This window comes from Odontomachus brunneus, unplaced genomic scaffold (assembly GCF_010583005.1).
Source record: "Odontomachus brunneus isolate Ranch 3 - 2012 unplaced genomic scaffold, Obru_v1 Obru_scaffold_122, whole genome shotgun sequence".
NCBI classification, from domain to species: domain Eukaryota; kingdom Metazoa; phylum Arthropoda; class Insecta; order Hymenoptera; family Formicidae; genus Odontomachus; species Odontomachus brunneus.
The window spans coordinates 553,584-578,902 of NW_022639572.1; the positions used below are offsets into that span (position 1 = coordinate 553,584).

Consider the following 25,319-nt stretch of genomic DNA (forward strand, 5'->3'; position numbering starts at 1 on the left):
CCTTCAGGTACCCGAGATCGATTGTGTATGATGTCATCGCAAAGTACAATGAGTCGGATAAGTCCAACGAAGGTTTTGCAATATCATCCAGTGAGGGTGATGTCATGTCACCGCATTTCTTTAACAAAGGGGAAAATGTCACAAAAGAAGTTTATTTGCGTGTTCTGACAAATGTAGTGAAGCCGTGGATCGAAACTGTGTCGTCTGGAAAGCCATATGTTTTCCAGTAGGACGGTGCGCCCGCCCACACAAGTCATTTGGTGCAAAATTGGTTGTCGGACAACGTCATGTTTTGGTCGAAAGAATTCTGGCCTCCCAACAGTCCAGATTTGAATCGTTTGGACTTCTATGTATGGAGCGTAGCTGAAAGGAACAAGTCCAGACATCCAAACGTCGCATCATTGAGAGCCGCTATTGAAGCGGCATTCACCGATATGGACCGTGACACATTAAAGCGCGCCTGCGCACGCTTCAGACCGATCATTCAAGCAAGCGGGGGATATATTGAGTAAATGTGTTCTTTATGGCCTTACAAACAATGTGGCTAAAAAAATTTTGTAAGCCTTTTCGTTTTTGCAATAAAAAATATGTTTGGAAAAAATGTATAATTTGTCCGGATTTTGGCGCCGCACCCTGTATATATATATATACACACATACACTTTGAATATTCGGACGTTGTGAAAAGGGCGATAAAAGTACAGTGCCATTTCGAAAAATATCTGTGAACTAATTTTTCACTCTATCTATTCTTTATCACAGTTGTCGAAAAACCTAACCGTATCATAAACTTTTCTGCAAACTTTTCGTATCTTTTTTGGTATCAAAACTCTGAATCTCAATTCTGAAAGTATAGTAGTGATCTTTGAAATTTTCCTGATTGGAATATCCACAGTTTCTGTGTATACAACTTGCAGAATGTTTGTATTAAACAAATATTACACTAACTGACAGCTTAAAATTTAAATTTAAACATAATTTTTCGCTCTCGTCACATATTGAGCAATGTTCCAATTTATTTTTGCATATACTTTTGTTGTGTAAAAGCGTTTGTAATTGTGTGCAAGCAATAAGACGTAAATTTTTCAAAAAAAAAGTCAATGTTATGTCGGTAAAGTTTTCATGTCCGGCATTCCTTTAAAGTTTAAGGTGCACGGAAAAAAATAATTTGCTGCAGCAGTAAACTAATTTGTTGCATATGGACAGTTAAATATAATTCGCTATGTTAGCTACTTTTTCTTTGCTGCAAAAACCTATTTTCTAGCTATGATAACAAGTAAGTCTGCTCCTAGAGAAAAGTGACTAACGTAGCAAATTTGCAGATGGACAACTAAACATAATTTAGTTACTTTTGTTGTTGCAGGAGCAGATTTTCTTGTTATCACAGCAAGGAAATTAGCTCCTGCAGCAAAGAAAAAGTGGCTAATACAGCAAATTATGTTTAGTTGTCCATATGTAGCAGATCTTTTTCCGTGTGTGAGTCAGAAAGGGATAAAGAAAAAGAAACAAGAAGCAAATAACACATTGTAGATCAAGCTTAAAAGATAAAGACGGTGATAATAATTTCGTTAGTGCTCTGAAGATAAAAAAAAGTGTTTAATCGTGTGTATCATACGCGAATATCGACTCACAGCGTTCGATTGGACATTTTTAATGATTCTAGGAAACGGGAGAAAGCTGGTTTCATTAATACCGATTAACGCCGATCCCAGTGTACAAATACAGCCGCGCGTACATTCGCGGTCTTCTGCTGCGTGCACACACTCGTGGAACATCTTCGTGCAACTCGACCGTGTGCGTCTGTGTTGAGATACACGCGTGCACAATCTCCTTCAGCGGTCCCGCGCCTAACATACGACCAACCGGCCATTAACAATCATAATAAAAGGCCCGCGTGTGCGATCGTGTGCGGCGTGCAGCGACACGCGTGCCCTCTCTCGCTCTCCGGGCCGCGCGGATAATTTTAATTTAAACAAATGGTCGGGAGGGCGGCATCTTTGTCCGCGTCTTGTATTATTTATACTCGACTACTCCGAGCGCACGTGCGCCGCTGTGTCATCGGTGGGACGGGTGCGTTGCCTCTTGTCGCGCGTCAATGTTTTCCAGAACCCGCCAGGTATATACCTGGTGGTACCTGACCGCCGTGCCGACCGGCGGCCTGACCCTTTCTCGCTCGCAAGTCTCTCCTCCGACTCTCGTCTCGCCGCGGCCGCCATCCGTTTTTGCGTTGATTTATGCGATCACGACTAGAGACGCCTTCTCATCATCGCGCGCAAGTGGATTCGTAATCCTTTGTCCGGCCGGGCTGCGTTTACGCGCGCGGCTAATTGCGGGAATGGCGTCGGCTCGTTAGTCCGTTTTTCGCGAGAAATTATAGTTGTCTCGTTAGCAAGCGTTAGAAATATAAGTTCCGTGAGATAAATCAATTTCTCAAATATCGTAGCGTGTGTCTTCAGTTTGCACGATTGATCATCGCGTCGATTCGACGTTGATGTGCGTTCTCGCTCAATTAATCGACAAATTATTTACGACATTTTACTTTGTTACAATTACAAGAAATTATACTGCAGAAGCATATTATTCCGTGTATACCGCAGGCGAAATGAACGTCCTTGTTTGTAACATAGAGAGAATGGACTTTAAAATTCACTTTCACAGTCGCGTGAGCTTGCTCTTATTATAATAACACCAGTATATAAAGAGAGTAAAGAGCGACATTTATTAGTTTACACAACCTAATCGACGAATGTCACAGGTGCGTTTAACGACGCGAGCGTAAATTTCGCGCGGGACGACGTTTAGGCAACGTGCAGCTTTTCCTATAAGATCGTAAAAAAGTGGAGCCGCCCTTAATTTCTTATCCGCGTATTAACGACCCCGTCTCTGAAATGACGATGACCGGCACGAACGAAGGCCGAGGGGCACCGCCGAGTCGCCGACGCAGCGCCGGAGACGCGCGAATTCGTTTCTGCCGGCGGAAGAAGCACTCCGGCTGAATCCTCGCATTTCGAAACTAATAACAGCCAATTGTCGGCGTATCGCGCACTTCGCCATAATTGGAGGAATAAATTGAAAAATTAGCAGAACGCCGCTCGGTAGGTTCTGACTCATCAGAGTCCCCGAACGGGCCAAAGCGATCCGGCGGGTCTGCCGATAATAATGGCTGGGAAGAATGTCATCGGCCACATAATCTTCGCTCGGCGAAATTCAAACTGTGACTTTACGCGCCAACACGTTGACTGCCGCGATGATTTTCGTTGATTATTTCGATGCTTAACTGAAGTTTGTATAACCAGAAATACGGCAAATAAATGTAACTCACGACGCATATATCTGCTAGCTCGTTTCATTCGCTTCCTATCGGTCACATGTTAAATTTGTTATGCGCGATTGGTTACATTTTGTACGTGAAACAATGAGACGCGGCATTATTATCGTTCCAGTCACTGGTGACTCTCACAGCAATCAACGTGTAATGCTAAATAGATACGTGGTCTCTAAGAATCAAAAAGCTAGGGAGATGTATAAGTGGAATAGAAGTCCGGAGAAAAATTTTTGGATGAATAATCAAATCGAGCGAAAAGAGACGAGAGGATTTTAAGCTAATCGCTGCCAGGATATCTACATATTCTCATAGCTTTCCGATTCAAGCCCATCGTCCGAGCCTCATCATCTTCATCATCCGCTCATAACGCGAGTTTTAATATCTTCAGCGTGGGACTCGACGGCAGTCAGAAAATACGATTCGCCGTTCTCGAGCATCGAAGAAAATCATGGAATCGTCACGAAGCTCAGCGCCAATCATGGCGCAGGGAGGACGAGGCGAAGAGGAGGAGAAGAAAGGGGATTAGGAGCAAACGAAGAAGAAGAAGGAAGACTTGCTGCAAACGCAGAAACCATTCGCCCCAGTCGTGGGGAAGAGAATGTTGGCCGAACAGAGTGCAAGATGGAGACAGCGAAGAAGAGATCACAAGAGAGTAGAGGCGCGAAGGAGAAGAAAGAGGACGTGGAAAGAGGGTGCGGTGAGGGACGAGAGGGAGAGGGGCTGGACGGAGGTGGAGAGAAAGGGGGACCCTGTCCCGAGCTACCACGCGGCCTCTATGGATCCTTTGATCTTCGCCGCTCTTCGCTTCTGCCTCGCTCTATCGACACTTCATACTTCTACGGCTGATCGCCGCCATAAAACATTATACTGGAGCTCTGCAGAAAGAGAAAGAAAGAGAGGGAAAGAGAAAGAGTTGCGGGAGAGTCGCCCAGACCCCGACGTCGGTTGCGCTCCATTGTGTCCAACGCATACGACGGCGCACATATACCGTGCTGCAAGAGCGCGACTGTGCAACGACGTATATTTTTTTCGACGGTCTTGCCCGCTCACAGCGGAAGTGCGATAAGGCTGTGCAGGTCATGCGGATATCCACTAGTAATCAAACTGTGTGTATGTAAATGTATTGGGGACCTTTTATGGCGGAGTTATGTTCGTGATAGCGCCGTGAAACGCTATGATCGCGTGACTATAGTCAACGATCGCGATGAGCCATGGAGGACGTCGTTACAGGAGCGCCGATAACACGACGAACGATACATTTGATAATTAATTGCATTTTCATATCGCATCGCATCTTATTCTATATCTTGGGTGATAACGTCCCTATATTGTACTAGCTGATTTTAACCCGCGCTTTGTATAAAGCCAAAAGAAAATTGATTAGTTATTTCGCAAAATTACTCGCAGTGTAGCGAGTTTTATAAGATGGAACGATAGTCTCAATTTTAACTTTCCACAAATAGCCCTGTGTGTGTATATGTGTGTGTGTACAGGTGCACAATGGACATATAGATGTATAAATTTGTCGGGTCTGTATTTTCAAAGCGTATAAATTAAAAGGAACCGGCAAATAATTTATGTCGCCGGGCGTAAAAAGATGATGTCTTCACTAATTGTAAAAACCAACAGTGTAACGCGATCCGAAGTGTCTCTATAGTTAGGGGGAGGGATAATTACTAGCGCACAGGTCCCGAAAGACCGGTGTAACACGATCGGTTCGTTTCCCAGGAAAGAAGGATCCTTTGAGACGGTCGTTTGAATTCGGCTGGCCTTCCACCGCCGAAGGATACCATCTTCTTTAAACCTCGTGCCTCTACAAAACAAGAGTCCTCGTGCCCTGTTAATAACCTGACCTAGCACGTTTCTGAAGGTCGTCGCGCACGAAAGCTCAGTATCGTAAAACGTCACCGCGTTAGTTTCATGCGCTGAATTCAAAGTTCCTCTCATACACAAGACCACAACTTAATAATATATATATATATATATATATATATATATATATACACACACACACACACATATATACATATATACATATATACATATATACACACGCAACACACACACACACACACATATATTTGTGTGTGTATGTGCGCGCGCGCGTACACACACATATTATATATATATATATATATATATATATATATATATATATATATATATATCTCGGCTAATGATGATATATTCGAGCCAGAACGTAACGACAGAAAGTAATGATTCCACTAATACGTATTAATTTCTGCCGCGTTTGTGTTTATCGACGACTGATATCCGTATGAAAGGCACTTAGCGCGTTGCGCGATAATAGGAAGCTCGTTAAACTTTGTTAACACTGATTGCGAAGTGCTCGCCCTTCATTTGATTAATCGATATTTCCCGGAATACCTGCGGGACCGCGCTCATCCTTTCTCGTCCGGCTCCCGAGGGACGCAGCGAGCACGAGTCGCACTATTACAAATGCGATTCGTTAATGACCGAATTAATTTTTCCGCGCCATTCGTCGTACACGCTAAGCTCCGTACGGATACGAAGAGCGAAAAAGAGGTTCACGATGATAGAGCGAGTGCGGGAGGCATAGAGGACAGCGTCGTGCGTTATTAATTAACCTGATAGGCCATAAATAAAACTCCGCTTGCCTCCTCTCCGCGTCTCTCTCTCTCTCTCTCTCTCTCTCTCTCTCTCTCTCTCTCTCTCTCTCTCAAGAGACGAATATAAATAAATAAAAGTCTTCGCATGATGTGCGTTATGTTAATTGGGGCGTTGTCTCTTGGCATCCGCACGCACCTATTTTCATTAGCCTTTTGCTATCGAACGACTCGTTACATTTATTTTATAACGGCTGTTATTTACAGCTGTTCGCGTTTGCCTCTTCCTCTCTTCCTCTCCTCCGTCGTCTCTCCTACCTTTACACTGCTTCGTGTTTCATTCACTCATTCATTCGCCTTACGCGTCAACCGAGCAGTATTGTGACGTGCATAGAGTTATCGTGTCGTATGTGCGTGATAAGGTATTATTAGAGCCTTCTAATCTACATGTAAAAATATGCTGGACATATATTTCACTGAAATTTTCAAGTCTCTCTACGCAGATCTGCTTTTTCCAGCTTGTGAAATGAAATATTTTGTAGTATCCATGGTTGTGTGTTTTCGAAAGAGTATTCATGGTATCTCTACAAAAATAAATAAATATGATTTATCTCTACAGATTGCCTTTTTACACAGATTCCATGAACACTTTGCTGAAAGTTCTTTCGTCGTACAGTCGAGACACAATCTTTCTCCGCATACATAGTTAAGTTTCAATAAAATTTAGCCGCACCGCAGTCTTTCATTATTACTGCAAAATGAACGATAATCTTGTAACGTTGAAACGGGACAATACACTGATAGATGGCCGTCGTCGGGCTTTTCATGGAATGTCGAGTGCCATCCTTATTGTCGCAAATCATACCGCGATGTGTACTTCGCGTCGTCGCCATATCCTCACTATGACAAATTTCGGTCTCGTCGGTGTCATCTTTTTCTCGGCGGATATAATCCGCGCTGCTTTCGGTATAATTAGACTGAGTTATCGGCGCCGGATTCGGGGACAATAGCTGTATAAATATCCACAGCGGCGGGACGGTTCCCGCGTACGTGGGCAGAGGCGTTCGCGTGGATACAGGGTGGTCCTGACTAAATGCAACGTGTATCAGGACAAGACCGGATTGTAACGAGCGCTTCGTGAAGCGGCTGTTACGAGCGCGCTTGATGCACGACAGTCTGTCACGTTTCTGACGGCAGTCGTTACTTGCCACTTTTGCAGGCACCGCCGAATTCTCGTGCTTCACTTACGGAGGAGATCTTGCCGCGACCTCTCGCAAATTCCCGTTGTCACTCGCGCGCGAGAGTTAGGATTTATGAATAGAATGTTCGAACGTGCCATTTTGGATCACTCACTGTGAGAAGAATCTCAATCAACTCTCTTAGATTCTTGAAAAGTGTGCAATTCTTACCTTTCTTCACAATTCTAATACTACACGAATGTAAATCGTTTAGTGTTGAATTTAATTATTTTTAGATTTTATCTGAAGGCTTCTAGTGAATCTCTATTGTTATACTTTGTAATTTCTTTTTTCTACAAAGCTGCTTCAAACGCTTTAATTATGGTCGCGCATGTTACTCGATCTCCGCGTTATTTTGCGATGCATATCACCAAATTCCCTCTCTTTCTCTCTTCTTCTCTCTTAAAAGACAAGAAAAAGAAAAGCGAAAGTTATCGTCGGATTACCAGACGAACCTCGAGCCCGACTTGGTGGCGTTATCGTCGAATGGTGATCGACCGTAACCGCGGACTTATGATCCCCATGGTCATAAGAAAGCAACCGGTTCGGTCATGCCAGATTTAATGACCACTAATGCCTGGGTATTAAAATAAATTCATAGAATCAATCTATAACCTTTGTCTATACACTTTGAAATCCCGCGTTACGACCAGCGGCGTGTCCTAAGTATCGCCGTAGTGCCGTCGACAGGAAAGAAGAGGAATCAAAACGCAGAAATGGAAACAAAAGTGCTCTCAGCAGCGTGTAATCTATGATGGCTGCCTTAGCCGCGAAAAGATTCATCAAAATCGGCTTTATGTGCCGAACCGTGTGGGATCTCAGCCGACAAAATCGATCGTTGTCATTGCAGTGCAACGCGTAGACTCTGCACACTATTTACCCAGTTTATGCTGTTTATTTTATGCAGTTTATCTGCATCTATGGATGATAAATCCGCTCTTATCCGAATTATTTTCGATCAAACAAGTTTATAAGCAGTGATTCATTACACATAGTTCACGCACTGGGCGTCAAATTGAAAAAGAAATTGCTGCTAATCTGTGACGCGGGTTCTGATTATTCGACTTCCTCTCATTGATTGACGATAAACGACTCTTATTTAATGTACCCAGTGAGACAGGGTATAATGTGGTCGTTGACCTGTAGGGCAATAACTCACCAACCTACGGAACTCGCATTATTATTCGATCACGTAGTGATCACATGGTAATCCCTCAAACACATGTCATTTTCTCTCTGGTGAAAAGAGTTCTTTCAAAATTCACGATTTCCATCTTTGAAGAGGTTTTTTGCGAACGAAGCTTACTGTTATGGCGATGGTGCGATTTTTGACGCGAGATGCACTCTTAATTTACCATTATTCGACTTGTAGCTTGTCATATCGCCTTTCTAATAAAGCCTGTGAAATATAATTACTGGTATTGATCCTACTTCGAAATGACTTGATTGTGCTGCTTTCAGGCACGGCTCCATCTCCGCTGTTTTGAAAATAACAGCTATCTTTATAGTACGAACTTTCACACGGCGGTGTAACTTGTTTCGTCGCGTGCTACAATGTCGAAATTAACTTTAGCGCTGCAAGGCCGCAAATACTCCGTGCGACGCTCGTGTATCGTGTCTTTTCCGAACAGCCACTTTATAAAGACGCATCTCGTAGTCCTTTGAGATCGAGATGTTGCCCGACGATACGATTAATTGCCTTTATTTGCCCGCCAATTTATCACGCGGACCCATAAATTACGAGATTATGTTCGCAATAATAAATTTTACAGTGATGTAATTGTGGCGATAGATAATGCGACGCGATAATGCGCTTTTGTGTGCCAGCTGGAAACCGGCTCGTGCGGTATTCGCATAGTCGTATGCGCAAAAGGGCGTAGATAGTTGCTGATCGCAGTTTATTACGAATCGGGCACGGTCCAGATACGGCTGATAGTCCTTATGTCTACCCGCCGATCGACGATATTATTACAGATTGCACGAACGGTCTGTGAAATTCATGATGAGCCGTTTAACGGACTTCGACAGCCGCGAAAGCGATCCATTATCTTTCGATACAATGCCGCAAGTACTGATAACGGTCGCTGCGAGCGAAATCACCCGGCGGCGCAATAATCTGGGATCTTTCTCTCGTTTCTTTGTTGTTTTTTTATTTGCGCGCGGGTTCATCGCGCACGGGGAAAAATGATTTGTTGAATTAGCACGACACTGACATACGGCTAATCGCGTTTTGACCGAAGGAAACAGAATCTGCGAGCTAAGTTCAGTTCCTGAGAACCAGAAATTTTGTTTCCTTCAACCGAAATGCATTTAGCTGCGTCATTGTCACGTCAATTTAACCAGTCCTTTCTCTCCGCGTGTATCTCCAAAAATATCGAGTTGGAAAAATTGCTGAACATTCATTACTGTCGGTGCCGACCGAACGCCGTGTTTTACGACATTCTCCTCCGTCGAATAATGCTTGTCGTGCCGTTAGTACATAACTTACATCAGGATGCATCTCCGGTTATAATCTACAACCTTCCATTTCTTCAGATACCACACTCGGTTGCTCCCATTAATGATCCGGTAATTACAGATAGCTACGGGAATTTAATGAAGAATCCTTTTAATTGACTCTTAATTCCATCCCGGGGTATGCCCCGCGATAAATAACTTTATGTTCACGGGCTTTGAATTTTCCGGTAAGGATGCAGAAAAAAAGTAAACCTCTTATGATTGTGTGTAGGATAATGAGCAGTGCTTGCTGCCTTTATTACCGATAATTCCTAATACTTTGTCCGATCTTATCTGGCAGCATGTTCGCGCACTGGATTGCACCTCGTAACTGCATCGATACCTGTTTTAACAATTTATTGGCAGCCGAGGTCTCAGTCATTAAACCGTCTGTCAAACGACGAGTACAGTTTCACTGGCGACGACTACGATCTGAAATTTTTTTGTATTATTAGCCGGCGATAAGATCAATCAATTTTAGTCGCCCCCAATTTCTCACGTACTGATCTCGCGTTATCAGGTCACGTTACGGCGTATCAGCAAAAGTCAATCATAATTATTGTATTTCTCACGTTGACAATATCGTCAGTGTTGTTGAGCAATAATGTTGACTCGGAACGACACTGTTAATCTCGGAAATGAGGTTCCCCGCGAATATATCCCGAAGAAATTAAATATTCTAGGAATCATCCTTTTTTTATGTGTGTGTGTGTGTGTGTGTGTGTGTGTGTGTGTGTGTGTGTGTGTGTGTGTGTGTGTGTGTGTGTGTGTGTGTGTGTGTGTGTGTGTGTGTGTGTGTGTGTGTGTGTGTGTGTGTGTGTGTGTGTGTGTGTGTGTGTGTGTGTGTGTGTGTGTGTGTGTGTGTGTGTGTGTGTGTGTGTGTGTGTGTGTGTGTGTGTGTGTGTGTGTGTGTGTGTGTGTGTGTGTGTGTGTGTGTGTGTGTGTGTGTGTGTGTGTGTGTGTGTGTGTGTGTGTGTGTGTGTGTGTGTGTGTGTGTGTGTGTGTGTGTGTGTGTGTGTGTGTGTGTGTGTGTGTGTGTGTGTGTGTGTGTGTGTGTGTGTGTGTGTGTGTGTGTGTGTGTGTGTGTGTGTGTGTGTGTGTGTGTGTGTGTGTGTGTGTGTGTGTGTGTGTGTGTGTGTGTGTGTGTGTGTGTGTGTGTGTGTGTGTGTGTGTGTGTGTGTGTGTGTGTGTGTGTGTGTGTGTGTGTGTGTGTGTGTGTGTGTGTGTGTGTGTGTGTGTGTGTGTGTGTGTGTGTGTGTGTGTGTGTGTGTGTGTGTGTGTGTGTGTGTGTGTGTGTGAGTGCCTGGCCGTTGCGAAGAGTCACTTACGAAGGGTACAAGTAGCTTAATTCTATCAAGCGAACTCGTTTCATACGCCGGAAGCAGGTTTTATGAGAGCGCACATGTTAACCGGGACGGATTAACATTAATTTCAATAGCACGCGCGTTCAGTAATGATAACAAACAATTAAGTCAAGTCAAGCCGGCCGCGGCGGATGAGATCATCGATGGTGTGAGGGTGTCGGAGTTAAATGACACGTAGATGGCGTGTGCTGCCATTACACTGCCATTACACTCGTTAACGCTCGCCCGCTAACATAACTAATAGATTATGAACTCTATGAATTAATATCATTGCCTCTGTCAAGGAACGGTTCTCATCGTCTCGTTTCTCTCCCGAGACATTTTACGAGAATTAAAGGAATTTGCATGTATCGTTAAAAAATCGGCCGATCTTTCAGAAAATCTCACTTGCCTCTTCTTCAAATTACGAGTCGGCATGGAATAAGTATTGTCGTGAGATTTAGAATCGATAGAGAATATACCGTGTTAGAAATCGGTTTTATAAGACACTAATTGAGGTCACAAAATTAAGGATATTCGCGACAGTATGAAATTAAACTCCTAAATGCGCTTGATAACATCATCTTAATTTTGAAATGTAAAGCATTGCGCTAAATTCAACTGCTTTGAAGGCGCGACGCGAGAGCTAAGGATGCTTTAGATTGCAGATTGAGAACCGCGCGCCGTTAGTGTTAAATAAAACACCACGATGGATCAATTAGCGAATGAGCGCCGCGACAATATCCTGTCTGGAGCGTCGGCCGGTTCTGCTCGATGCAGCGGCAGCAGATCTGTCGGCGGATGATGTCATCGTGACATCATAACATCATTCCGATAAGTTATCGTGCCGAACTATGCATCGCGAGCTGTCACAAATACGACACTGAGAAAATTCCATTCCAATAAAAAACAGATCGCATTTTACATATCAATGTATTGAAACGACGTATCGATATCGTTAAAAATCATTATTCAGATTTTACTCTGAACAGCATGTGATTTGACCATACGTGTGCTTTTGCACCTTGACCGATTGAACGCGAACGAATAACGGAACGTGATTGTAGTCGTCGCATCGAACGAACATAATCTTTGAAGAAAGTAAGGATGAAGTTGTTACGCTGATTATACAGTATGGGGCACTCATACGTGTGCAATTAGGTTGGGTTAGCTGGGGTTAGGGATAGGCTCGGTTAGGCGAAGTAATTATGATGACGTGTTGACCATGACTCCACTGTATCAATGAAAGCGAAAGTACCCGAGTCGAAATTAAGATTCTACATTGCACGTATCCATAAAACTCGAGATACAGCGTTTATACAGACATCACACATTACATTTTAAGCAAATTATTATAAATTTCTAAGAAAATTGTCGACGAACCAAAAGAGCGTCTGAAGAAACCAGCGCGATGAAGATACACAAAGAAACAAAATCTTCTATTTGTCTAACAGAGTTACGTTAATGTATAGCATAAGGAGCATGGAAGGATGATATTAGCATTTTCGAGACTTACAGCGGATTCCAAATTTCGCCTCGGGGAGCGGTATGCTCGTTTAACGTCTCACTGTGTCGAATGTAGTAGCAAAAAGAAAGGACGGGGGAAAGGAGCCTGATGAAGTCTGGTTTGAGCTGAACTTCTTCTTCCGTAACTGCCGGCTTCTTCGTACGTTTAAAGCCGTGTGGGATTCGCGGATTTAAAGGCGTGGAATCGCTCGGCTCGCTCGTGGAAGTTTGTTAGAGAGGAAACGGAAACGGCTGATTGACTGATATCGTCTGTCACGGTGTTATTGTAATGACCGCGGCTTTAATCGTGCGACGACGACGAAGACCGTCTCGGCGAAGAGATTTTTGCGTTATTTTTACTTTCTGCAAAGACGATTTCGAATGGAGTCGGAAGTTCTCGCGCGGTGGAAGTTATGTTAAAAAATTTTTGTGAACCGCAATTTCATACGGAACAAGACCGCTTGGTATGAAATTCTCTTCAAGTAAATCGTAGCCTGTGCGCAGATATAATGAATATTTAATGTCTGACTTATTTCTTTGGTTCCAAATCCTCGCGCACTCTGCGAACGACAGTCTTTGCAGAACGGAAACGAAGCGAAGTGGGTTGACGACTCGAAGGCAGCGCTGTACGTATACTGGGTATGCCTCCCACTGGCTGTAGAAATCACTAGCGGGAGTTAATAAGCGCGGAAAGAGCCAAGAAGAGATACAAGATAGCTAGGCGGATGATGCGAAAACTTTGGTATATTAGTCGATTTGGCGATTCCGCGCTGCTTTCGCCGCATCTGCCCAGAAAACTTGCAATCTCAACCTCAAACGACCAATCAAGGGCGCCGGACATGTTTGCAGGGCACATCGAACGAACTTTCGTGGTGTATACTCTCGATGGATCCGCGCGGACATTCTATCTTTCAGCAAGATGCATGCACGCTGAATATGCGCAATGAAAATTTCAATCGAGAAAGTTCATGCTGACTTTTTAGGAAGTGGTGGGAATAAGAGGCTACTACATTCGTCAAGGACGCAATTCTACGATAGAAAGTGAAATTATCTCCAATATCTACGATTGCTTATTACTTACGATATGCGTGTTAAAAAGAATTAATCGCGATTGGACGTAAAAGTATGAATAATCTACAAATATAAAAATATTATTTGTAATACCGTACATATACATATAAAAATTCTGTGTCGCACGAATTTATGAGCGAGCCACGGAGCCTCGTCGCGCTACATAAGACGCTGTCTCTGAACATATCGATAAATACGGTGACCCCTCTTCGATGAGCCTTTGAATTACTGTAGCAGTTACACGCCACGGGGTCTGATCTCCCGGTGATTTTATGGGTTTATTAGAAGCAAATCAGGAGGACAGAGCCTCTAATCAAAGGTACTGACGAGCGAGACTGTGTTGGTTTGGCATTATGGCATTATGCGCTGTCCCCCTCTCACTCCTTCACCCTCTTTCCTTACCGTTCTACCCTTGTCCTTACACCACATTCTCGTTAGAGACATTATATTACGTCGCCAAATCAAATCTGTAATTGTGAATATTGCGGCAGGGGTTCTTGAATTGGTTCGCCTTATTCTTCTAAGAAATAACGTAATTCAGGTGCAATAAACAAATGAGGAAATGGCAGGGAAATAAATGGGGTATTATCGTGATGGTTTAACGAGCGTAATTTGTTTAGAGATATTCGCAATTATTTGCCATTATATTCATTTATTTTTAATAAATCTCGCATGTATAAATCTTCATACATGTATGAAGATTTTTTTAACATATCTAATTTTATATTTTACATCTATTTTTATAGATATAATATTAGTATAAAATATATTCAATATAATCTATAAAAATATAATTTAATTCTATTTTTATAGATTTTATTTTATATTTTATATCTATCTTTATATTTATCTATCTTATATTTTATATCTATCTTTATATTTTGTAAAACTTTGTGTATGTGTGAGAAGATTTTTCATTACTTATGCCGTAAAAAAAAATAAATGAATTGCACTAATGTGCGTTCGTTATAACACGTATGACATACAATAAATGGTATAATTAGATTTTACGATTATACAATTCTACAATGTAGAATTATGGAAGTTCTTTTAATGATTAGTAATTTCTTCGCGGTGGATTGCGTAGGCCGCCTTCGTCGCGGAATCTCTTTTGCTGAATTGTACGGATTATATGTGAAATGGAAGCAATTATCCCGCTAGGGTGAAGATGCAATTTCGATACTGAAGTCGCGTAGTGTACATGAGAAGCGCGCGATAATTTGGCCCATAGGGTACGCTGATTACGAATTCAACCTTCGATGTGCCGGTCTCATGGGTTAATTATACGCGGCATGTTAAATTGATATTTAACGATCCTTGGTAACGATTGCATCAACAAGTAGCCATCGATTCGTCTACCGAGCACATTGTTGAAAGTACATAATTGGCCGAGCATTCGCGTCATCTTCTCGCGATTGCTCGGAGAGTACCGCGGACGCATTTTTCCAAGCATAAAAAGTAATGAACGCTTGACAAAACGTACCGGTTTATGAGCAAAATTCCGAGCATGTATTGTTAAAAGGAGTTGCGAAGTGGAAGAGACAGAATTGGAGTTCGATAGTGGCGCTGAATCATATATATCGGCGGAGACATTGCGCTCATAAATTAAGACATCCAGACAAATCTATCGATCGATTCGAGAGCGTACGTAGCAATGTTTCCGCTGTTTAACGACGACCGCGTCTTAACACGTCGTCCGTCTGTGTGCTCGGACTGTCCATTAAAGGTATTTACCGCATATTATTGCCTCTACTGTGTTTGATCGTTTACGATCGGCGATAATAAAATAATTATAACTCGGCGTCGTAAAACTTTACGGGAGGAGGAGAGGTCTGTCCGGCAGAGTGCTGTATTCCTTGAAAGACGGCGCTCAGTCTAAGGTCGTTCCCTCGTGTTCTAAACTTATGTGTGCACGCGCAAAGACACGATCCTGCGATCGTGGTCATACGCCAGACTTGAATCGCCCGGCCGTAAAGATAACGAAATGGTACCCTATCTTAACGTCCACTTCGATTTTTCGTCGGCGCGATTATTCCTGGTGCGGTACGTGAGATCGCGGAAATTTTTCTCCTTCTTGATTGCCGCTTTTATTCGCTACGCTACGAGGATACCATTTTTAGCTCGATATCAGTGAGTGATCTAAAGGCGGTTCTCGATGTCTCGCGGACGCCTGAACGAATACATACATAAAATCTAAATTCGCCATTTATTATTTGGACCAATGAAATTCCAACAAGTAGGAACGGAGGGACTTTTTGCTAATAACATCCATAATATAACTAGGCAGATATATTAATATACTGATAATAATAAAATATATCTTTGTATATTACTAACAAATCATAAATTATTTCTCTTGAACGTCTTATATAATTGGTAGTTCATATTTCAACCATAAGAGGCGTGAACTTTAATCTCCCATTATACACTTATAATATAGTTTCATCCATCTATTTTATTTGGTTAGACAAATTTCGATCGGTTCGTGCGGACTTATTCAGGTATAAACTTTCTTTTTCTCTCTCTCTCTCTCTCTCTCTCTCTCTCTCTTTCTCTCTCTCTCTTTCTCTCTTTGTCTCTCTATTAAAGTAGTTATCGGGCCACCCCGTATTAATTACTCGTGCGCTCATGTTTTACATATCGAGTGCGACGGTTTCTTGAGATTTCCAACGGTGTGTGAGTGTGTCGATGGTCTTAGCTCGCGGTGTCTAAAACTGTATCGAAAGATACGCATCTTCGGCGACCACAAAACAACATTCCGCGCTACCAGAAGGCGGCACAAAGTTGTATTGCGTTTATTGGGAGTGCTCGCCCCTTTACTAAGATCGGCGTAACTATTTTGGCACAGGCACTAAAATGTTTCGCCGGATTGCAGCGCTGTAAAGGCCCGCGCTGTTGTTTATCAGCCGGTCCGGCCGCATCATAATACGCATGAATTATCGATCTTTAATGATGATTCCGGCAACGGTGACCGTGCGCCAGCCGCGACATTCCACGACGATAAATCTTACGGCCGTAAACGATTCACGCGGACAAAGGGGCATCCCGGGCCAAAGCGGAGGGAAGGGACAAGAACGTGGCAACGTAACGACAAAGGAGCTAAGTGGTAATTATTTATGCGTTATAGACGGGCATAGCTGTTGGTGTCGCGACGCTCGAATTAGACTGGCGTTAAATCAGTATAGACCAGCGCGCCGGATTCTTTTGTTTGGCATCCACCACGGAGCAGTGTGCCTTTCTTCACGAACATTTCAGTTTCATCCGAGGTGCCTGATATTTCGTGGCGTCCGCCGCATACACCTACGTCTAAAGAGACCCGGCGCACCCTCTGCCCACCCGTGACCTAATTGTGACTTATGGCGGCTCTAACATAACCACCCGTTCGCGCGTCTAAGAGGTGTACCCCCTCCCGAGATGACGCCTCGCGTCTGATTGTTGGGCCCTAGACGCCCTTTTTGCGCATCGTGATTCATCGTGTACTACTTTTATTGCACAAAACTTTGCATGTTGTAGCAATTTAATTAACGATATTTAAGAGAGATATTTAAAGAGTTCACTGCCGTTCGCGAGGCGCCCTAATTGTATTTCGATATATTGTATAAATCTCTGTTAGGTTATAATAATTATTTAAAATGATTAATATAACTTGTTGAGTAATTATTAATTCTAATGGTTTTTCTAGTAATTATTAATTCTAATGATTTTTATGATTATGTGGAATATATCAAATTTTTATTATAATAATTATTTAATATGATTAATATAACTTGTTGGGTAATTATTAATTCTAATGATTTTTCTAGTAATTATTAATTCTAATGATTTTTATGATTATGTCGAATATATCAAATTTTTATGAAGTCGATCTGCTGACATCGTAAAAGCGCACACGACTGGGTGTGTATGCGCAAATAACACGTCGAAACACGATTAACACGCATCGAGTGGCAAGCAACATATTGGTGTCGGTGAGAGCAGAAAAAAGAAGGAAGGACGGTTATCTGTTACCTGTTGTTTCTGTTTGCACAGGTCGACAGGTGCGTCCTGCGCCATCCAGCTGCTGCCATCGCCCCAATATCATTTGTACGTATCTACACTTCCGCCAATTCGATTGTCCCTTTTCACTTTTTTATTCCTACACGAATATCGATTATCTCTCATTCTTTCCGCGTGTATTTCCGCTTCAGAGATAAATTTAATACTGCCTGTACAAGCAATACACACACACTACGTTTTCACAATCAACATAAGCAACGAGCAAAAAGAAGACACAAGCAGAAACCGTGTGCGTATTCCTTCGCGATTTATCAGCGTGCTTTCTTTTCAGCTGTTATCGCGCTGCATTAATGGCTCACGAGTTTTCCCCGTGTGTTGACTAGATAAGGTCTGCACTGAAGACGAAGGATTATTTATGGTACATTAAAAGGGCCGTAGGGGGATAGTGGAAGTACCAGGGAAAGAGGAAGGGAGAGGGGCGAGGGAGGCGAGAGATTATGGAGAAACGTTCGGCCATTTAGCTACCCTCCTCACCTTTGGCCAGCTTCGCCTGGTTATTAATGAACTCGCTGATAGGAAGTGTCCGTCTCTCGGCGAAGAATCGCCTCCCAGAGCAAGGCTGTCACGTATTCGGCTTCTATTTCCCTTAGCTAACGCTCTCTATATGCAAATACGTCCGACCGGTCCCTCCGCGTGTCCTCTTTCGCGCGGCTCCTCCGCGTATACGTACGTGTGCGTGTATGTGTGTGGGTATGGAAATGCGTATTATCGAGGATACGTGTAGAGCATGTGCACGCGTGTGTGCGCGCGCGCGCTCGCTCGCTCGCCGGCTCTTTATAAATAGCGACTTTGATATCCAGTCGCGCCTTCACGGGGGATGATCCCACCCCTTCGCGAGCTACGTAAGCGGGAGAGAAAACGCTGAGTCCGTTAAAAATTAAAGAGTTGGCGTTACACGTTCATGGCTCAACGTGATATCATGTTGACCAACGCCCTTTAGTCAGCCGTGCGGATCCATACGTGCGTGGAAACGTCCTGTAATATGCACAGTATCTGCACTTTGGGATTAATTTCGTCCCTCCATATTTTTCCGCGAGAAAAAAAGTAGGACGCCATGAGACGAACTTGTGTCTCGAAAAATGAAGGGGTTACACACTTTTTCTTCGAAATCGTCGCGTTTCCTTCGTCCGAGCTTTAAAGAAATTTTAAGGCAAAAATGCCGTTATGAGGAGATTACTATTAGATATAGATAGATAGATAGATAGATAGATTCCAATAAAATTGCCGAGATAATAAAATAGTTATTCGTTGTATGTACATCTAAAATAGATTGTCTGCAATTATTCTGAAGGTTCATTATAACAGCACGCTGTGCTTCGTCACCAAAGACTAAAAATAAGATAAAAATAAAATGCTCGAATCCTTCATTTGCGGCTTAGCATTAATCCTTCTCGTGAAACAAACGCTTTATCGGGCCGTGTACTTGGTTTGTTCTGTGGATAAATATGGTCCCAAAGGTAAATGGGATAAATCTGAATAACACGTATCAAGCGACGCCTATGGCATCCCTTGATAAGGGTGCGAAGGGGTTGGTGAATGATTAGAGATATTAATATTGCGCAGTGGAAGGGTGCAAACTACCAAAGTTCTGTACAGAGGGTGATTTGTGCACACACAGGTCGATACACGGACATCGCCGATTCTTCTACGTATTTATGTGTCAAACGTATGTATGTGCGTATACGTGTACTTTACATTAACCGGCAATTAGGCGATTAATATGAGCATACTCGATATAATATCGATTCGTAATTGATTTCAATAATAACAGAGAAGTAGTATCGTGAATAATCGGCGATTAAATTGGGAATTTTCTTTCTTTGAATTTAAATTGAAGGCAATTACGAGCGAAAAGTGTTGCGAAAGTATTCAAATAAAATCTTAATTTTGATCTCAACAGGTCTTAATTTTACTTGAGTAGAATCACGACCGCGCTGCTGTATCGTGCAGATTATGCGAGCTATCGCCTTCAATCTGCCATTATAGTCACAGAAATGGCATCGCTGCAAAACACAGCTCTTCCGCCGTGCAGGGCCTCGTAATTCAAGTGTTTAACCGCCGTTCGTCCGGCTAAAATCTTTTATCGTTGTAAACGTCCATCGTGGCTCACGTGCAACACGCTCGACGGCATTTCTGATTTATCTCGATAAGTTACCAGGACACATCATCCCTCGCCGGTACTCTTTCCTTGTTTACAGTATACCCCCCGCAGCTCCGACGTCCTGCTTCGACTTTGATAACCGTACGATAGTTGCTTTTCGCTCGTGGGGTGATGGTAGTTGGGGAGTGCGGCGGTTTATCTTCGATTACGGAGGAGCGTCTTGGCGCTCGGTTTCTTGGCCTTGGATTTATGGCAAGCGATTTGTCGGTAGCGCAAGATTAGGATTAGTTTGCGGAGTCCTGTGGCCGCGTTTGTTTGCGATCCGACACACCGCGTTCCGCTCAAGGAGATCGGAATCTTTGGCAGCAAGACACCTGCGAGCAATCTAAAGCCCGCATTTGTAGTCGGGACTCATATCCCGAAACTTGAGAGTCACTTGACCAAGTTTCACTTATTTCGATAATGTATTCATAGGCTTCCGAGGTATGTCGAAAGTGTCCTCGGACGCGCGACAGAAATGCCAAGCGTTTAATCTCACGTTAGGAATGCGATTCGTTGTGGGGAACGATTATCACCAGCTGTCCCTGCTGGATCTGTCTCATCTAAGAAAGATCTCTGATCCCAATGCTTGACTTGTTGACGAGATTGATCGTTCCTCAACGACAACTACCACCACGCCGAACAACGAAGACCCTTTTCCTACTGTGAACGCACCGGCAACGGTGCACCATACATCATCGGGATTGAAACATTTCCTTAATATTACCATCGCGGGCATAGATTAATTCCACGGCGTTACAATCGTCCATACTCCACTAACATCCGTTGAAGCGGTACTGTGACGTCGGTTTGACCGACTGTCGCAGGGTGTTTACCGTGTTTGTTCTGGTTGTCTATTCTGGTTGAAAAAATACAACGAGCATAACGATATTATTTGTAGCGTATACATAATAATGGAAAAATAAATGTACTCTTTTTAGCACAATTAACAATTTATAAAAAAAGTAGGGAAAGATCTTAAGTCAGATGTGTTTTAAATCAAATGGAGATATCTTGGAGTAATTTTCCTTTAACTTCTCTTTAACTTAGTAATTATTCTAATAGATTTTGTATTTAATTGATATTATTTTTATAAAAGTACTGAATATTTTTTCTACTGACAGTTTTTCTTAGTCATATTTGGAGTTTAGCGTTAAAAAACTTCAAGGTGGAAGTTAGCAATTGATTAAACAGGTAATCTCAATATTGGCTCGCACCGACTGGTCAAATTTCAATCACTAATTCATAATTTCCTATGTTCAATGCATAATCTAATGAGGCTGTATCCTTGATCTTAGAAAATTTTCTTGAAACATTTTCGTGGTAACTGCTGCTTCCCTTCTTTCTTTGTACGTATCTCAATCTATTGCATTCCCTCTCTTTCTCTCTCTCCCTCTCGTCTTCGTATGCTACTCGGTTAATCTCGTAAATTGCCGTCGCCCAGGGTTGACGGGAATATTTACTGGAATCTAAGTTTATAATTACCGAGAAATCCAACGCCGCGTATATACGTATCGGACGTAGCCCTACCGATCTCGTTATAAACTAGGATCGTACTCCTTCTTCCTCGTTTCTGTCACCTCTTTCCACCTACCTCTTGCACACCTCTCTGTGCTCGATCCCCGCCGCCGCCGCTTGACGTGTCTCTCGGTCCCCGCTCCCGCTCGCGTATTACGAATCGCCTTCCACGTCAAGCACGGCGAATTAATGCGCGTAATATGTTGGCCGCGGGCACGTTTACGGGTTTTACGTTCCTCCTGGTATAACTTAAAACCAGCTTTGGTGTGTCGCGGGTGCTGGATACACCGGGCGTTAAGAAATCGTCACACCGATCCTTGCATGCTCACACCTTACTCCCTGTTTTTGGTCCTTCTTTTTCGTTCCCTTTATTTTCTTGCCTACTTGAAGTAGCATTTCTTGTCTCCATCTTATTACTGCTTCCCAAAGAAAATCGCGTGTGTGAGCTTTTGTACTCTTTATTATAAATCATCCGGTTTAACATTAATTTTCTTCTTTTATCATAACCGATATAATTTTATTTTACAGGCGCCGACTGAGCGATTATCCATCCAGATACTAATCATGACTTAACGTTATTTGACTTCGGTAATCGGGCCAGTATAAATATAGCTATTCACGTTCAAGTTAAGATAGAAACTCCAGATACACAGGGGCTTTAGAAAATATCGATACAATTATGATACCACAGCATATTTAACGATAAGTTAACATTAATAACAAGCATTTATCAAAAACATTAATGAAAATCAAAGTTTACTGAAAACTATCATTTGTTTATCGCAAAATAAGCGTTTTTAGAATTTATATTATGATGCAATGTGTGTAAAAACTGGCCCACTGTGTCTCGCACAAATGTGTATAAGGGTATAAAAATATATATTTTTTAAACATAAAAAATATCGATTTCTTCTCACTGCCTCTCCCGCCTTTGTAATCCTATATGTCTTTTTTCTGTTCGCCAATCCTCTCGCTTCGTGATTTTTCTTTGCTTCCCGAGCCGTTGGCTCTTTGCGTTTCACGGTGACAACGTTGAATATAAAGCGGCGCTGCTTCTGGTAATCAGCTTTCGATTATTTATCGCTCTATTAATCCGGGAATAGGTACCGATCGGGCACCCAATTTGTAATCGTTAACTGAACCCGATCCCCGAGTCTTTAGCCACTGCCACCGACCGGTAAGGTCGCTCGGTAAGCGTCTACGTAATGTAGAAGTTACTCGCTCATGATCCGGATGAAACATCGCCCTTTGCCGCAGTGTTACAGATCGGTTCGGCTGCGATAGCGGCGTTATATACGGCGCGACGCATTTTATGAGCCTTTCCTGGTAATGCTTGCAATAATCAAGGATAACGGATGATGCGCGCGGCGGTTTATTTCAATTCCTACGAGCCGAATTGTTGGTTACAAAGTGGCGAAAGTGTGCTAGCGATTCGTTAATTGCTCGCGTTCTGCGGGAAGTACGATTACGTATGGGTGTGCGAATGCATCGTTTCTTATTCATATTGAAATTGCCACATGTAGTAATGCGTCACGTACGCGCTTGACAAGTCCGCAATTTCGTGAATCGCACGTCTACCTGTGCCTCTCCCTCCTCCTCGCAACTGCACCGCGAAGTCTTGTTCCCTTTTATTACCCGTCACAACCGCACACGTTCTTTTCCCTTCAGGAAGTTTTGAAGACGCACGCGTATCCAGGGGACAATCAATGGCATTAATCATTTCTTTATCCTTAAAGCATTATTACGAATGCATCTCAACCACAATTAATTCACCCGTTATGAACTCCCAGCGTTTACATCGTTCGCGGGGACAGTTGAAATCTATCAGCCAGCTGGTCGCGCGTCCAATCGCATCCGGACGTCTCTCACGCGGTCGTTCTCTTCAAGCTTTCTTAAAATATAGTTCGCTGGCATATGCCTTTTTCCCTTTTAGGTTACGCGAGTTCGTTTAGGTGGGCCCCGGCGATGATATATCGGCTATTACCCCGAGCGCAACACCTGTTAATGCATTTCTCTTCGGGTCCACGGGCCCGACACCTGACTCTGGCGCACCGCGGCACCCCATTCAGCGATCTCGGGACGTTTTGCTTCTTCAGCTACTATTCTCAATAAGAATATCACAGCGGGAGCGATTGCGGGATTACTGCCCACTGTACGTCTCACATGACCGTTTACGCGTGCGAATTTTCCACTTCGGGTCTCTCTGACCTGTATGTATATTCGAAGGATTTGAGTCAGGATAACGCTTAAGTCTGAATGAAAATTCCCTTCCCGATGACCTGACTAGCACATAGATCGGCGTAATGTCGTCTCATTCACTTTAATTTTAGAGTCATCAGAAATATTCAATTCATCATATGGAGATACATATAGTGGTATCATTAAAACGTACAAAAGGATCGAATATAATGTGGAGGAAACGCTTCGAGGCTATCGGGCGATACCGAGATAAATCGTTGATAATCAGAAATGGAATCGGGACGATAAGATCCTTTCCATATTTGAAAACTCATCGGGGCAGCCGCGAATAAAGTACAACGTTAATACTTTCTCATCCATACGGCGGAGGTGGAAGCGGAGAGCAGGGAAGTTTAATACCTTCTTAAATATTCCTTCCATTCTCTCCTCTCCCCCACCTTTCCATTCGTCCCCGTAGATCTTTGCCTTCACTCTTCATCTCCCTCCTTTTCACCCTCTTTCTCCCCTCATGGTCTTTTCCTTCTCGCCATCTAGTTGTTTCGTTTCTCTCCACTTCAAGCCGGGTATTAGGAGGAGGGTAGTATTCTTAAAGGTAGAAACAAATAATACGATTACGTTCCGTTTCCGTTTATTAAAGAAACAAGATATCACCGCGCTCGTTGTCTGCGCGGATGATTTCGAGCTTCGAAGCCGAGTCTTCCTACTCTGGTAAGAACATCGTCCTCCTCTTTTACCTCCGGCTACTTCTGAGCGGCATTCGATACGGAAACTCGATATTAAAACTTGGCGCGGGAATTATCCCCGTCCTGGGATTGCACTTACTCGAACGTACGTGTGGCACCGGCGAACCGTAAGCCTGTTTGCCCGAATAACCAGGCTAAGTTTCAACGATTTCCTGTGCCGATCTTGGTGTTGGCCAAAGACACATGAATATCGATATAATTACTGAGAGATAATGAGAGTACGGAGAAACAATTATAGTATAGCTGATATGCCGAAGGCTACAAAATGGTATCGATATTTCGATACTTAAATATCTAAATATTACTCGAAACCTGGAAGGTTTTCGGCATTTTCTGGGTACTTGGTTATTGCGAAAATGATTCAGGTAGTCGAATATTGCAATTAGTGTAACTCGAGGAAACAAAAGATAAAATTTTCAATTATTATTCAATACTTGGCTATGCAGTTATTTAGACGATATCCAAGTACTCGAGTAATATCCGTAAATCGAGTACTAAACAGATATTTAGGTACCCGAGCATAAAACTGTTTAGTTTGTATTAAGAGCATTTCTATAAACTATGTTACATTTTTATATGTGAAAATTTTAAATATCTGCACATACATAAATTTATATAAAGATCAAATAAAATTATTCCACTATTATCTCGTCCAAATAATTCATGTGTCACAATACACTAATTATAAGATAAGTAAATAACTATAATTAGTACTATAATTAATACACGATTTTCTTGTTTAGTTCCTTTAATTATAGAAATTCGCGAAACTAGACGTCGCGAGATCGTGACAACTCCACTTCCAGTCGGAAGAAGATTTTAATATAGCGTGCATCACAAACCGCTTTGTGGTCTCTGAAGTTAAAGATAGACCGCGTTTCGTGTTGACACTCCGCGAGAGTCTATGATACCATGTGATTTCTATATGTCGTGCAAGCGCACAATAATGTTTACGATGCGGTACAAGACACAACAGGCCAACTTCACCAGCATCTTTGACCGTGGATCTCATCGCGCTCCTCTTTGCGCGAGCCATTGTCATATGGATCCTGGATGACTATGAGTTTGTTTATGATGACTCAAATCGTTTATTCGAA

The 25,319-nt window shown here is 42.8% G+C and overlaps 1 protein-coding gene across 1 annotated transcript in view; it reads left to right on the forward strand.

Annotated features, from left to right (window-relative positions):
* The window catches only part of LOC116849640, a 463,562-nt gene extending 441,484 nt beyond the window's left edge, over nt 1-22,078 (forward strand). The window contains exon 10 of the mRNA XM_032826984.1: nt 21,809-22,078. Within this exon, the coding sequence (XP_032682875.1) occupies nt 21,809-21,853 (45 nt within the window). The 3' untranslated portion in view covers nt 21,854-22,078. The remainder of the gene's footprint in view (nt 1-21,808) is intronic.
* Nucleotides 22,079-25,319: the final 3,241 nt, after the last annotated feature.